The 12,941-nt window shown below is 28.9% G+C and overlaps 2 protein-coding genes across 2 annotated transcripts; both read left to right on the forward strand.

Moving 5' to 3' along the window:
- Positions 1-5,007: 5,007 nt before the first annotated feature.
- LOC110617200 (UDP-glycosyltransferase 73C3) lies at positions 5,008-6,990 on the forward strand. Its single transcript, XM_021759841.2, has one exon. It carries the CDS (start codon positions 5,086-5,088, stop codon positions 6,580-6,582), a length of 1,497 nt encoding a protein of 498 aa, XP_021615533.1. The 5' UTR covers positions 5,008-5,085; the 3' UTR covers positions 6,583-6,990.
- Positions 6,991-8,144: 1,154 nt separating this feature from the next.
- On the forward strand, positions 8,145-9,941 carry LOC110620127 (UDP-glycosyltransferase 73C11). Its single transcript, XM_021763724.2, has one exon. It carries the CDS (start codon positions 8,211-8,213, stop codon positions 9,690-9,692), a length of 1,482 nt encoding a protein of 493 aa, XP_021619416.1. The 5' UTR covers positions 8,145-8,210; the 3' UTR covers positions 9,693-9,941.
- The last annotated feature ends 3,000 nt before the right edge of the window (positions 9,942-12,941 follow it).

Consider the following 12,941-nt stretch of genomic DNA (forward strand, 5'->3'; position numbering starts at 1 on the left):
TGGTTGGGGTTTAAGTTAGTTTGAGACCCCTATGTGCTTGTTGGCTTGAGTTTGCTTGTTGTAGACTAGGTAAATGCATGATGGATTAGATTGGGAGGCATTTGTGCATGAAAGAGGCTGAGTTCTGCCCTTTGGAAGAACTCAGGTTCGGCAGCCGAAGGAACTTTCGGCCGCCGAACCTACCTGTGGAGGCCAACTTTTGGCTGCCGAACCCTGCCCCCGAAAGTGGACTTTCGGCTCTGGAAGGGAGTTTGGCCGCCAAAGGTGCCGCCGAATATGCATGAGTTTCGTCTCTGAAGGGAACCTTTGGCCGCCGAAAGTGCCACCGAAGGTGCATGACTTTCAACTCTGGAGGGACTTTCGGCTGCCGAATCTGCCGCCGAAAGTGCCCTGTTCAGCCTTCCTTTGCATGATTTATGTGATTGTTTTAAGGTGTTTTAGGGGGTTTTCAGGGAGTATTTTAGAGTCATGTTCATGGATGTTTGGTCCCTCATTTGAGTCCACCTGTGTAGGTTCGGACCCGAGAAACCGAGGACCTCAACAGTGAGATAGCTGCTTTAGAGTCATTAGAGCTTCAGGCAAAGGTGAGTGGAATAACTCTTTACGTTTCAAAGCAAATAAATAGATTTTGAGCATGATACATGCATCACGTATACCATGAGATCTACTAGGTTGTTTGCATTAGAATTCATGAATATGTTGCATTGCATAACTTGATGATGATGTGGATGGATATTGAATGATCCTTTAGTCCTCGTATGTTATGGTATGATGATGATACGGTATGGAAGACCAGTGAGGCCCATTCTACGCCCCTGGCACTATGGAATGTTATGCTATGTTATGTTATGTTAAGAGAAAGACCAGCGAGGCCCATTCTACGCCCCTGGCATGATTGGACTATGTAGAGGACTATTGGTGACAAGTCCATCCTTGATGTGATTTGTTTGTGATGTGTTGCATTTCATGAAAGCATGAAATTTAAATTGAATGTTTATTCTACTCACTGGGCTTTATAGATCACCCCTCTCCCTTAACCCCCAGGTTTGTAGGTATAGGGTAGACCAGGAGGTCAGCAGGAGTAGAGTCATGTTTTATGTATTGGATAGATGTGGACATGATTATGATGTAATGTAAAAGTATTGTATAGAAATGTAATGTATTGAAGCTTATGGAAGTTTAGAGTTGTGCTTGACCATAGTATGTTGTTAATCCCTTTCTAGTACATGATCTTAAATGTTTAATGATGATTATTGTAAACCAAGCTGAATGTATGTTATGATACCCTATTGGAGTATTTGATTAGGACTCCAGTGAGAGGTTTTATGTTATGATTTGTGCATGCACAGGTTAAGCTTGGTGAAGGAATGAATGAATGAATGAACAAATGAGAAAGTTTTAAATTTTTATGTAATTGTTGATCATGTATGGGATTAAGCAGGTATACAGGATGTAAGTTAGGCTTGCTACGGGTCCCGGCGGTCTTAAGCCGACCTGGATCCTAGCGCCGGTAGCGGTCCGATTTTCGGGTCGTTACATCAGCACTCTATCCCACCTATTTAGGAAGCCAAATCTTAATAAGATTCAATTGCCTTCAAGAAAATCCAACTCTAAATAGGAAAAGAACCCCATCCAAATCAAGAAACTTAGGGCAACCTATTCAGCTATAAAAAGAGGATCGAACCAGCAACAAATGAGCTTCAATTTTTGGGGAGACTGCACCTGCAGCCGCGCGCCACACCAGCCGGCCGATCGGCTCCTTCCTCTCCTTCTTTCTGGTTTTCTTTCTTTTATTTTTATGTTAGTTTCAGTCATGAGTGGCTGAAACCCCTTTTTCTAGTTGAAGATTAGGTGAAACTTCAGTTTGTTTATAGATTGTAAGATCTGAACACATGTTGTTTATCTTTTATTTATCAATATTTATGCAATTTCATGCTTAATTCTACTGTTGCTTTGTAGTTTAGATCAATAAGGCCCATTGATTCTTGATAGCAAAGTAATAATTTATTAGTTTAAGTAGTTTAAGTCCGTAATTGCTTGAATTATTCAAATACAAGTAACTCTTGGTGTAAAAACCAAGGAGATTGCATAATCTAGCAAAATCACTATACGTTTGGGTAGCTAGAATTATGTCTCTCTATTTCTTAATGCAATTGACAGTTGTATGATGCTAAAAGCTCCAAGGATGTTCCTTGACAATTTGTTGATTAGTGATTAATTAGAAAACGTTTCCTAATTAATCTGTGCTTAAAGAGGGATATGGAGGTGAGAAGCGTCTTCCACCTCCATAACTAATTTATTGAGTCAAATAAAAGAATCTAAGTGTCAATGATCAATCTCAACAACTGAAGTGGATCCAATTCTTCAACTATACTTTTCTCATTATTGAATTCTCTTTACTTTATTATTTACTTTACTTTATTGCTTTTAATTCTAGTTTAGCTCAACAACCTCAAAACCCCATTTTACTTTATTTTTAGTTTATTTACTTGGTCTTGATAAGAAAAATAAATGAGTATCAATTTCCTGTGAATTCGATCATTTTACCACTATTTACAATTATAAAATTGTGGATAACCAAAAAGGTTATTTTTTACACAACCGCACAGTCAATAAACTCTAACTTCTCATTGGCTCCTAAAGCTATTTTGATAGCCTTATGCCAAGTTCTGAAGTTGGTCCCTATCAGAGAAGCAAAAACAAAAACCATACCTGGATGATTTAATGATTGTAAAGTGAGCGGATCTCCAAGGGTCTGCACCATCATTTTCGATTTATCGGACATCAAATCTCTTTTCTCTTTGCTCTCTTCACCGTCTTCTTGCATTTTCTCAAGTATCGACTAGTATGCACCACAGATCTGAAGAGAATAAGAGATTCAAAAAGCGCAACTATTACTGAAACCCTAGCTGTGGCTTTGATATCATGTAAGGAAGCATCGAGAGAAAGAGGGAGAAAAAATAGATTTTATTGTTTCAAGTAAAAAATGAAAACATATATCCTGTACAACAGTCAGAAGTTCTTCTTAGAGGGCTGAGCACAATATCAAAAAAGTCCCTATAATATTACATGCAAATCAATTAAGGACAATAAGGAAAAAAATAAAAAAAATACAAAATAAAATGCAGAAATACTTCTTCACAATATTTTGTCTTAAATATATGTAATATTATAAAAAATGATAAATATACTCTATAATTTTCGTAACATGAAATGATAAGGGACTAAAATTAAAGTATGAAGAATAGTTGGAATTTCAAGAGGAAAAAAGAATAATGGAGGGCCCACTTATTTTCACGATATTTAAAATGAAAAAAATTATTAATCTTATAAAATATTTAGATTTTATTTGATTGAAAGTAATTTAATTAGAAAAATTTAAATTTAAAGGAAGTGTTAAATTTATATATGTTTATTTAGATTTTTATTTAAAGTTGAAGGCATTTTTTTAATAGAGAAAAAATAAATTAATTTCCTTAATGTTAAATTATTTTTTAAAAAATAAGTTATTTGAATTAAATTATATATTTAATATTTTATTTTAATCACTTTCAAATTGGAAAATATCTTTAGTTTCTTTCCACAGCGTCCCACAGTAGGCTGGATTCCCAGATTATGCTAGTAACCACTCATCCAAGCTTTGCTATCACAAGTACAATTTGTCTTTTTTGGCAAGTCACCTCTTTCAACTCATAAAATTTTTACTAAAAGGGTAATTAAGATTCGATCAAATAAAATAATTTATTTGACCCTTTAAATTAATATATAATAATTATTTAAATTCATAAATTTTTTAAAAATAGTCACTTAATTTTATAAATATTAATACCATCAATTCTCAATTAATAAATTAAAAAAAAATTAAACATTTAAATCTTTAAAAAATAGTTCAATATCCACTGAAATTCTTATTGAATAAATAAATTTAATAAAAATTAATTTTATAAGAAAATAATTAATATTTTCTTAATAAAACTTAACTATAAAACTATGAAAATATAATAATTACTAAAAATAATTCAAAATTAATAAAAATTATAAGATATTTTCTTAATTAATTTACAACATTATTTAAATTTCATATCTATATAAAATAATTATATTTAAAATTTTAATATATTTTATTATTTTTTAATTTTTATTACATATATCATATCATAATAATTATATTTTTTTAAAGACATGTTAAATGCTATAAGTTTGGTTTTTAATTAATAATAAAATAAAAAAATATAAATCGTTTATAATTTTCATTGATATAAAGCATTTTTTAATTTACTGTTTGTTATAAATCTTAATTTTAATTTGTCTAAAACTTTTGAATAACACTTTATTTATTTTATGAATTTTATAAAATTATTTTATTTATTTATAAAAATATAAATTAATATAAATTATTTATAAAATAAATTATTAAAATATAATATTAATATTATTTATTTAAGAGTTTAAATGACTAATGATATTTATTAAGGATTTTATTATCACTCTAGATACAAGAATCTCAGATGGGAAATTAAAACTAGAGTCTCCAGAATTTTCAAAGAAGAACAAAAATCAATAAATCAAAGCAAAAGCTAAACTTTATCCATGCAAGCGGAATCGGAGAAAATAGTAATTGTAGCTGTGAAAAGCTTTATTAGCATCTCAATGATAGCGATTAAATCATGTCTTATATATTTTCGAAACGGCAAAATAACAGCATCTCATTACCCATTTCACATGATTTCGTAGAATAGATGGAGCACTATTATATAATTTTTATTCACTTTCTCCATTATATAATTTTAATTTTTATTCACTTCACTTTTATATATATAATAAAAAATCTAATTTTTTAATTATATTAAATTTTATTAAATATTAAAAAAATATTTTAAAAATTTCTTAAAAATAAAATAAAATTATTTTGAGACAATAATAAAAAATAAATAAATAAAAATTATAGAAAGGCGAAATAATAAATAATTAATCAACATGTATCCTATTAATACAATATAAATAGAAGATGAGGAAAAAAACTAACCCATCTCTCCCAGCTGGCTCTTCTTTTTTCTCTCTTCTCTTTATCATTCTTCCATTGCCATGCCTTCCCAAACCCAACAGCTTCACTTTGTGTTGTTTCCTCTTATGGCCCAAGGCCATATGATTCCCATGATAGACATCGCAAGACTATTAGCACAGCATGGCGTGATGATCAGTATAGTCACCACACCTCTCAATGCTGCTAGATTTAAAACAGTTCTTGCTCGTGCTGTAAAATCTGGACTCAAAATCCAGGTTTTTGAGCTCCAGTTTCCGTTCGAAATTGCAGGCTTACCGGAAGGGTGTGAGAATTTTGACATGCTGCCTTCACTGGAAATGGGCAAACATATGTTCACAGCTATTATCGAGCTTGAAAAGCAAGCAGATAAATTGCATGAAGAGCTGATCCCTCAGCCAAGCTGTATAATCTCCGATATGTGTGTTACATGGACTACTAGAATTGCTAGCAAATGGAAAGTTCCAAGGATCTCTTTCATTGGTTATAGCTGCTTTTGTATGTTGTGCGGGCACAACATGCGTGTTTCCAAGGTTCTAGAGAACATAACCTCAGAATCAGAATATTTCACTGTTCCAGGCTTGCCTGATAATATCAAATTTACTAAAGCACAGATACCCTTCCTTGTGAATTTGGATGAACTCGCCAATCGAATTCTTGCAGCTGAAAAGGACAGCTATGGTTTAATTATAAACACTTTTGAAGAGTTGGAGGCACCATTCCTCCAACAATACAAGAAAGCAGGGCAATATAATAGAATTTGGTGTGTTGGTCCCGTTTCGCAGTGCAACAAAGACACCTTGGACAAAGCTGAACGAGGTAATGAGACATGTATCAAAGGACATGAATGTTTAAGGTGGCTCGACTCCTGGCAACCAGGATCTGTAGTTTATGCCTGTCTTGGAAGTCTTCCCAATATACCAACTTCACAATTTACAGAGCTGGGCTTGGGCTTAGAGGCATCCAACAGACCATTTATTTGGGTTGTAAGGGGAGGAGAAAGATCAAAAGAAATAGAGAAGTGGATTTCAGAGACGGGATTTGAAGAGAGAACCAAAGGAAGAGGTCTTGTGATGTGCGGTTGGGCACCACAGGTGATGATACTGTCACACCCTGCAATCGGAGGTTTCTTAACACATTGTGGTTGGAATTCAACACTAGAAGCAATAAGTAGTGGCGTGCCTGTAATCACATGGCCACTCTTTGCAGACCAATTTTGTAATGAGAAGTTAGCAGTGCAGGTACTGAAGATAGGCGTCAGAGTTGGAGTGGAGGTTCCTGAGAGGGGAGTGGAGGAAGGGCAGAATGGTGTATTGGTGAAAAAGGAAGATGTTGAGAAGGCGTTGAATGATTTGATGAAAGAAGGAGAGGAAAGGGAAGAGAGAAGAAGAAGAGTTAAAGAGCTTGCAGAGATGGCAAAGAAAGCAACTGAGGAAGGAGGTTCTTCTTGTCTCAACATCAAACTTCTAATCCAAGATATCATGCAGCACGTAAATGAAGAAGCATCGCCTCCTCCAATTAAATATCCAGAAAATTCCTAAAGTCCCTAGAAAAATGTGGTGCTCTCTTCAAGAAGCTTCAACAAGTTTCTTCATCCGTGCAATTCTCATCACCGGCGTATGCAGAAACTACTGTACCAACTGCTAGTGAGAATGAAGGGAACACTCGAGTGTGTGAGTGGATTGTGTTTGAGTGGTGACAATGTGTGCACGTGAAAACATTTGTATACAATCGGTTACCGTAACAGCCCGAAACCGAACTGCTACCGGCACTAGGATTCAGATCGATTTAAGGTCGCCGGAACCGTAGTAAGCCTGCTATCCTGTTTGTGTACCTGTGAAATCTCATACATGATCATTCTTGTTCTGTCAAACTATTAAAACTGTTCTGATACATGATCATTCTTATTCTGTCAAATTATTAAAACTGTTATGTCCTCCAAGACTTAACTTGTGCATGCACTGTTTGAAAAATCTAAACACTTTCGTTTTTTTCCAATTTATTCCAATTTAATGCAAAACTTTAAATGGTAATAAAATTATTCAAAATTTTAAATTTTGTTACAATCATATTCAAACTTAAAATTTAAATTGAGATAGTGTATTTTGTTATATTAATTCATTTTTATATAAAGTTGTACTCTCAATAGTTTTAAAATTATATTATATAATAAATATAATTAATAAAATTTTATAAATTATACTTTTATTAAATAATGATCAATATTTAGATATATATAGAAAGTGCAAGATCATTACTTAGATTCTTAATATTTAGAAAATACTTTTATCTTTAAATAATGCATACTCTGCTTCCACGTAACTTGAACTGAAGTTAGGCTGGCTGAAAAGAGGATAAGCATTCGAACAGAGTTGTTCTAGATTTTGAGCTCACGGATAGAGCAAGAATGATTGCATCACTGCTGAGCTATTTCATTTTGGCTGCTTCTGCAGAATGGACATATACAGATTTAAAATCTCTTCTACTGAATGATTGAAGGTCATGGAGATTTCAATCATAAAACACTTTGATAAGACTCACCATAACATTTCTGGAATGAAATTGTCTGCAAATTCCATCCACATAATCTGTTTCTGCCTGTGACCACGTAGACCTCTCTGTGCATCCACATAATATTCTATCACTAAAGTTGTGAACCACGCCAAACAAAAATTGGCTCGTCTTGGGCTCCTAAAACATCAGCAAGGCCTAGTTATCCAGCAATTTTAAATACGATTACGTTTGTATCATAATGATCATTACCCATTTCACATGATTTCATAGAATAGATGGAGCTCTATTATATAATTTTTATTCACTTTCTCCATTATATAATTATTATATAATTTTAATTTTTATTCACTTTACTTATATATATATACTAAAAAATTTAATTTTTTAATTATATTATTTTAAATATATTAAATTTTATTAAATATTAAAAAATATTTTTAAAAAAATTCTTAAAAATAAAATAAAATAAAATAATAATTTAGAGACAATAATAAAAAATAAATAAATAAAAATTATAGAAAGGCGGAATAATAAATAATTAATCAATATGTATCCTATTAATACAATATAAATAGAAGATGAGGAAACAAAATAACCCATCTCTCCCAGCTGGCTCTTCTTTTTTCTCTCTTCTTTTTATCATTCTTCCATTGCCATGCCTTCCCAAACCCAACAGCTTCACTTTGTGTTGTTTCCTCTTATGGCCCAAGGCCATATGATTCCCATGATAGACATCGCAAGACTATTAGCACAGCATGGCGTGATGATCAGTATAGTCACCACACCTCTCAATGCTGCTAGATTTAAAACAGTTCTTGCTCGTGCTGTAAAATCTGGACTCAAAATCCAGGTTTTTGAGCTCCAGTTTCCGTCCGAAATTGCAGGCTTGCCAGAAGGGTGTGAGAATTTTGACATGCTGCCTTCACTGGAAATGGGCAAACAAATGTTCACAGCGATTATCGAGCTTGAAAAGCAAGCAGATAAATTGCTTGAAGAGCTAATCCCTCAGCCAAGCTGTATAATCTCCGATATGTGTTTTCCATGGACTGTTAGAGTTGCTAGCAAATGGAAAGTTCCAAGGATTTCTTTCATTGGTTTTAGCTGCTTTTGCATGTTGTGCTGCCACAACACGCGTGTTTCCAAGGTTCTAGAGAACATAACCTCGGAATCAGAATATTTCGCTGTTCCAGGCTTGCCTGATAGTATTAAATTCACCAAAGCACAGATGGCCTCTCTTGTGAAATCGGATGAATTCGTCAATCGAATGATTGCAGCTGAAAAGGACAGCTATGGTATAATTATAAACACTTTCGAAGAGTTGGAGGCGCCATTCTTCCAACAATACAAGAAAGCAGGGCAATATAATAGAATTTGGTGTGTTGGTCCTGTTTCGCAGTGCAACAAAGACACCTTGGACAAAGCTGAACGAGGTAATGAGACATGTATCAAAGGACATGAATGTTTAAGGTGGCTCGACTCCTGGCAAACAGGATCTGTAGTTTATGCCTGTCTTGGAAGCCTTCCAAATATACCAACTTCACAACTGATAGAGCTGGGCTTGGGCTTGGAGGCATCCAACCGACCATTTATTTGGGTTGTAAGGGGAGGAGAAAGATCAAAAGAAATAGAGAAGTGGATTTCAGAGACGGGATTTGAAGAGAGAACCAAAGGAAGAGGTCTTGTGATATGCGGTTGGGCACCGCAAGTGATGATACTGTCACACCCTGCAGTGGGAGGTTTCCTAACACATTGTGGTTGGAATTCAACACTAGAAGCAATAAGTAATGGCGTTCCACTAATCACATGGCCACTCTTTGCAGACCAATTTTCTAATGAGAAGTTAGCAGTGCAGGTACTGAAGATAGGTGTGAGAGTTGGGGTAGAGGTTCCTGAGAGGGGAGTGGAGGAAGGGCAGAATGGTGTATTGGTGAAAAGGGAAGATGTTAAGAGGGCGGTGGATGATTTGATGAAAGAAGGAGAGGAAAGCGAGGAAAGAAGAAGAAGAGTTAAGGAGCTCGCACTGATGGCCAAGAAAGCGACTGAGAAAGGAGGTTCTTCTTCTCTCAACATCAGACTTCTAATCCAAGATGTCACGCAGCATGTAAACCTTGAGCAAACGAACTTAGGACAGGTTTAAATAACCATGCTATTTGCGGTTCCGCATATATTATTCTTTTTTTTTTTTGGACAATCAGAACTTTTTGTTTGTTGAAAAAAAAAAAAAGATCCCTTTTGGATGCTGAAAATATTTTCTGCACCTGTGTCAAAATTGAAACGCTCATTAAATACCCAAGCTTTTGTTGCAAAGGCATGGTAGTGTACGTCGCTCTATGTTTCTATAGTGTTTCGATTAAGCTAAAATTAGTAATTTGTCCGCAAATTATGAGCAGGTATTAAAATATATTATATTATTATTATATAAAATAATATAAAGTTATTGTATAAAATAATATATATATATATATATATTTTAATGTATTCTGCTTATTAAGAGTAGCAAAATATTTTTAATTTTATATTCAGATTTTAAATTTAAAATTATTCAACGATGAGAAATAAATTATAATATCTTTATCTTTTGAAATTCAAAGTAATATAAAAAAAATTATTTCTATAAAATAAAAAAAAAATAATTGTAGAGGATAATTAGAAATTCAATTAATATACATAAATTTTAATTTTAGAGAATAATTAAAATTTTAATTAATATATATAATTTTTAATTTTAGAGTAAAAAATTTCAAATATTAATAAGTACTAATACATAGCAAATTTAATTGCATAAAGAAAATTTTAAAAATTTTAATACTTACTATTATATATTATTAATATATAATAATATATTCTATTCAAAAAATTATATTTTTATAAAAACAAAAATACATAACATTTGTCAATTAAATTATATTAAATAAAATTTAAAAAATTATCAAAACAATAAACTAATAATAAACTAATACTATTGTATTATGATAAAAAAAATTTTACATAATATTTCCTTACGAATTTATATATATATATATATATATATATTGATAATGATTTATTTTATTATCTAAACATGTTTTTATATGGTAGGTATTTAATTTTTATAAATATATTTTTAATATTTTATTTATTATTAAAATAAAAAATATAATAATTTTTTAATAATAAAATACAATAAAATTATATTACAATATTAATAATACAATATATTAAAAAATAGTAAGAAATCAAAATATTAGTAACAATCAATATAATAAATTATACTTATTATATTAAAATGTAGAAAATCAAAAAGTTATATTAATAGTGATGATAAAAATAATAAATTATATTTAAAATACATATTAATTATTATTTCATATAAAAATAAAAATAAAATTTATAAAAAATTATAAATTTATATAATTTCTCATATATTTATTATTATTCACATAAATGATGAAAAACGCTTAATATTAAAAAATATGCAGTATTAATCAATTAATAATGTTAGCTATAATTTTTTTATAGTTTATTTATTATTAAAAGTAAAAATAAAATATATATGTTAAATTTTTTATTTTATTATGATTAATGTAATATATTAAAAAAATTATAAGAAATAAAAAGGTGGTATACTAATAATAATTATAAAAAAAATTAAAAAATTATATATACTATTGTATGATATTGTTTTATAAAATAATATTTTTTTATAAAATTTTAAAATTTTATATTATATTTTCTCTAAAGTCAAAATAGTAATCTGGCATAAATTCATCCACTATCAAATTGAATTGTAACAAAAAATTTAAAATTTTATTATTATCATATATTACCAATATATAATAATAAATTTTATTAAAAATTATATTTTTAATGAAATATAATTTATTAAATTTCAACTGTGTTAGATGGGAATGATGATAGTAGTAGGGTGATGAAGAGAATCATATGCTATATTATAATACTCGTCACGTATATTAATTTTTTAAATAGTAAAATTTATTATATTAATTATGTTAGGCAAATATTGCTTTCTACTCATATGAATTATTTTATAATAATTATAATATAAATATATTTTTAAAAATATATATTATATTAATTATATTAGACGAATATTACTCTGTAATTATATGAATTATTTTACAATAATTATAATATAAATATATTTTTAAAAAATAAGATAATTTTTTTTAAAATATATAAATAATTGATCGTCAAACTTTAATTTAGTTGATTGATCTAAATACTCATCTTCTAACTTCAATTTGATCAAGAAGGTTGAGTTGGTGGAAGAGGATTGTGTGACCATATACCTCACATTAAGTGTTAAAAAAATAATAATAATAAAAAAATTTTAAAATACAATTCAGATGTATAAAGAAATATATGTAATAGATATTGTACTAATGAGTTTTATATAAAATGAATAATGAAAGTTAATTTTTTAGAGAGTGTAGAGATTATAATTATTATAATTATTAATATAATAAATTACAGTAATTTAAATATAATAATTTGATTGTTTAATATTTATAACAATTGATTTAATGTATTAGAATCATAATTTTATTTTTATTATATTTTAATTATTTATTAATTTTCTATAGTGATTTGAATTAATAAAATTTTAATTTGATAATATTTTATAAATTAATTATATTAATTTTTTAATTATTTTATATTTTTATTACAATTAATATTTTTTATAATAATTTTAATTAATTATATATATTTATTCTATATAATTATTCACGTTATATTGAATATATATAATTAATTATAATTTAATAAAATTATCAAATAAATAAATAATAATACTGTGAGATAGTATAAAATTTTTGTTATAAAGTTATTGCTATATGGTGGAAGTGATTTTTTTTAATTGTTCAAAAATCTTTTTATACGGTGCTAAATTAATTTTTATAAATATATTTTTCATATTTTATTTATTATTAAAATAAAAAATATACATTTTTTTAATAATAAAAATATAATAAATTTTTTATTATAATATTAATAATATAATATATTAAAAAATAATAAAATATAAAAGGTATATAATAGTGAGAATTATATTAAAAAGTAATCAAAAATAAAAAATCATAACTTATAGTAATTAAAAAATAATAAATTGTATTTATTATAATAAATATAATAAAAATTATATTTATTATATTAAAAATAGCATAAAATTAAAAAATATACATTAATAGTTATTAAAAAAAGTAATAAATTATATTTATTATATACATTAATTATTATTTCATATAAAAATAAAATTAAAAGAGTAATTATATTTGCGCCACATATCACAAATGTGTAGAATTAATTATTTTATTTGTTAATCTCTTATCAATCTATTTTAGAGTTAAATTATATATATATTATTTACTAATAATAAAAATATAAT

Source organism: Manihot esculenta, chromosome 1 (genome assembly GCF_001659605.2).
Source record: "Manihot esculenta cultivar AM560-2 chromosome 1, M.esculenta_v8, whole genome shotgun sequence".
Lineage (NCBI taxonomy): Eukaryota > Viridiplantae > Streptophyta > Magnoliopsida > Malpighiales > Euphorbiaceae > Manihot > Manihot esculenta.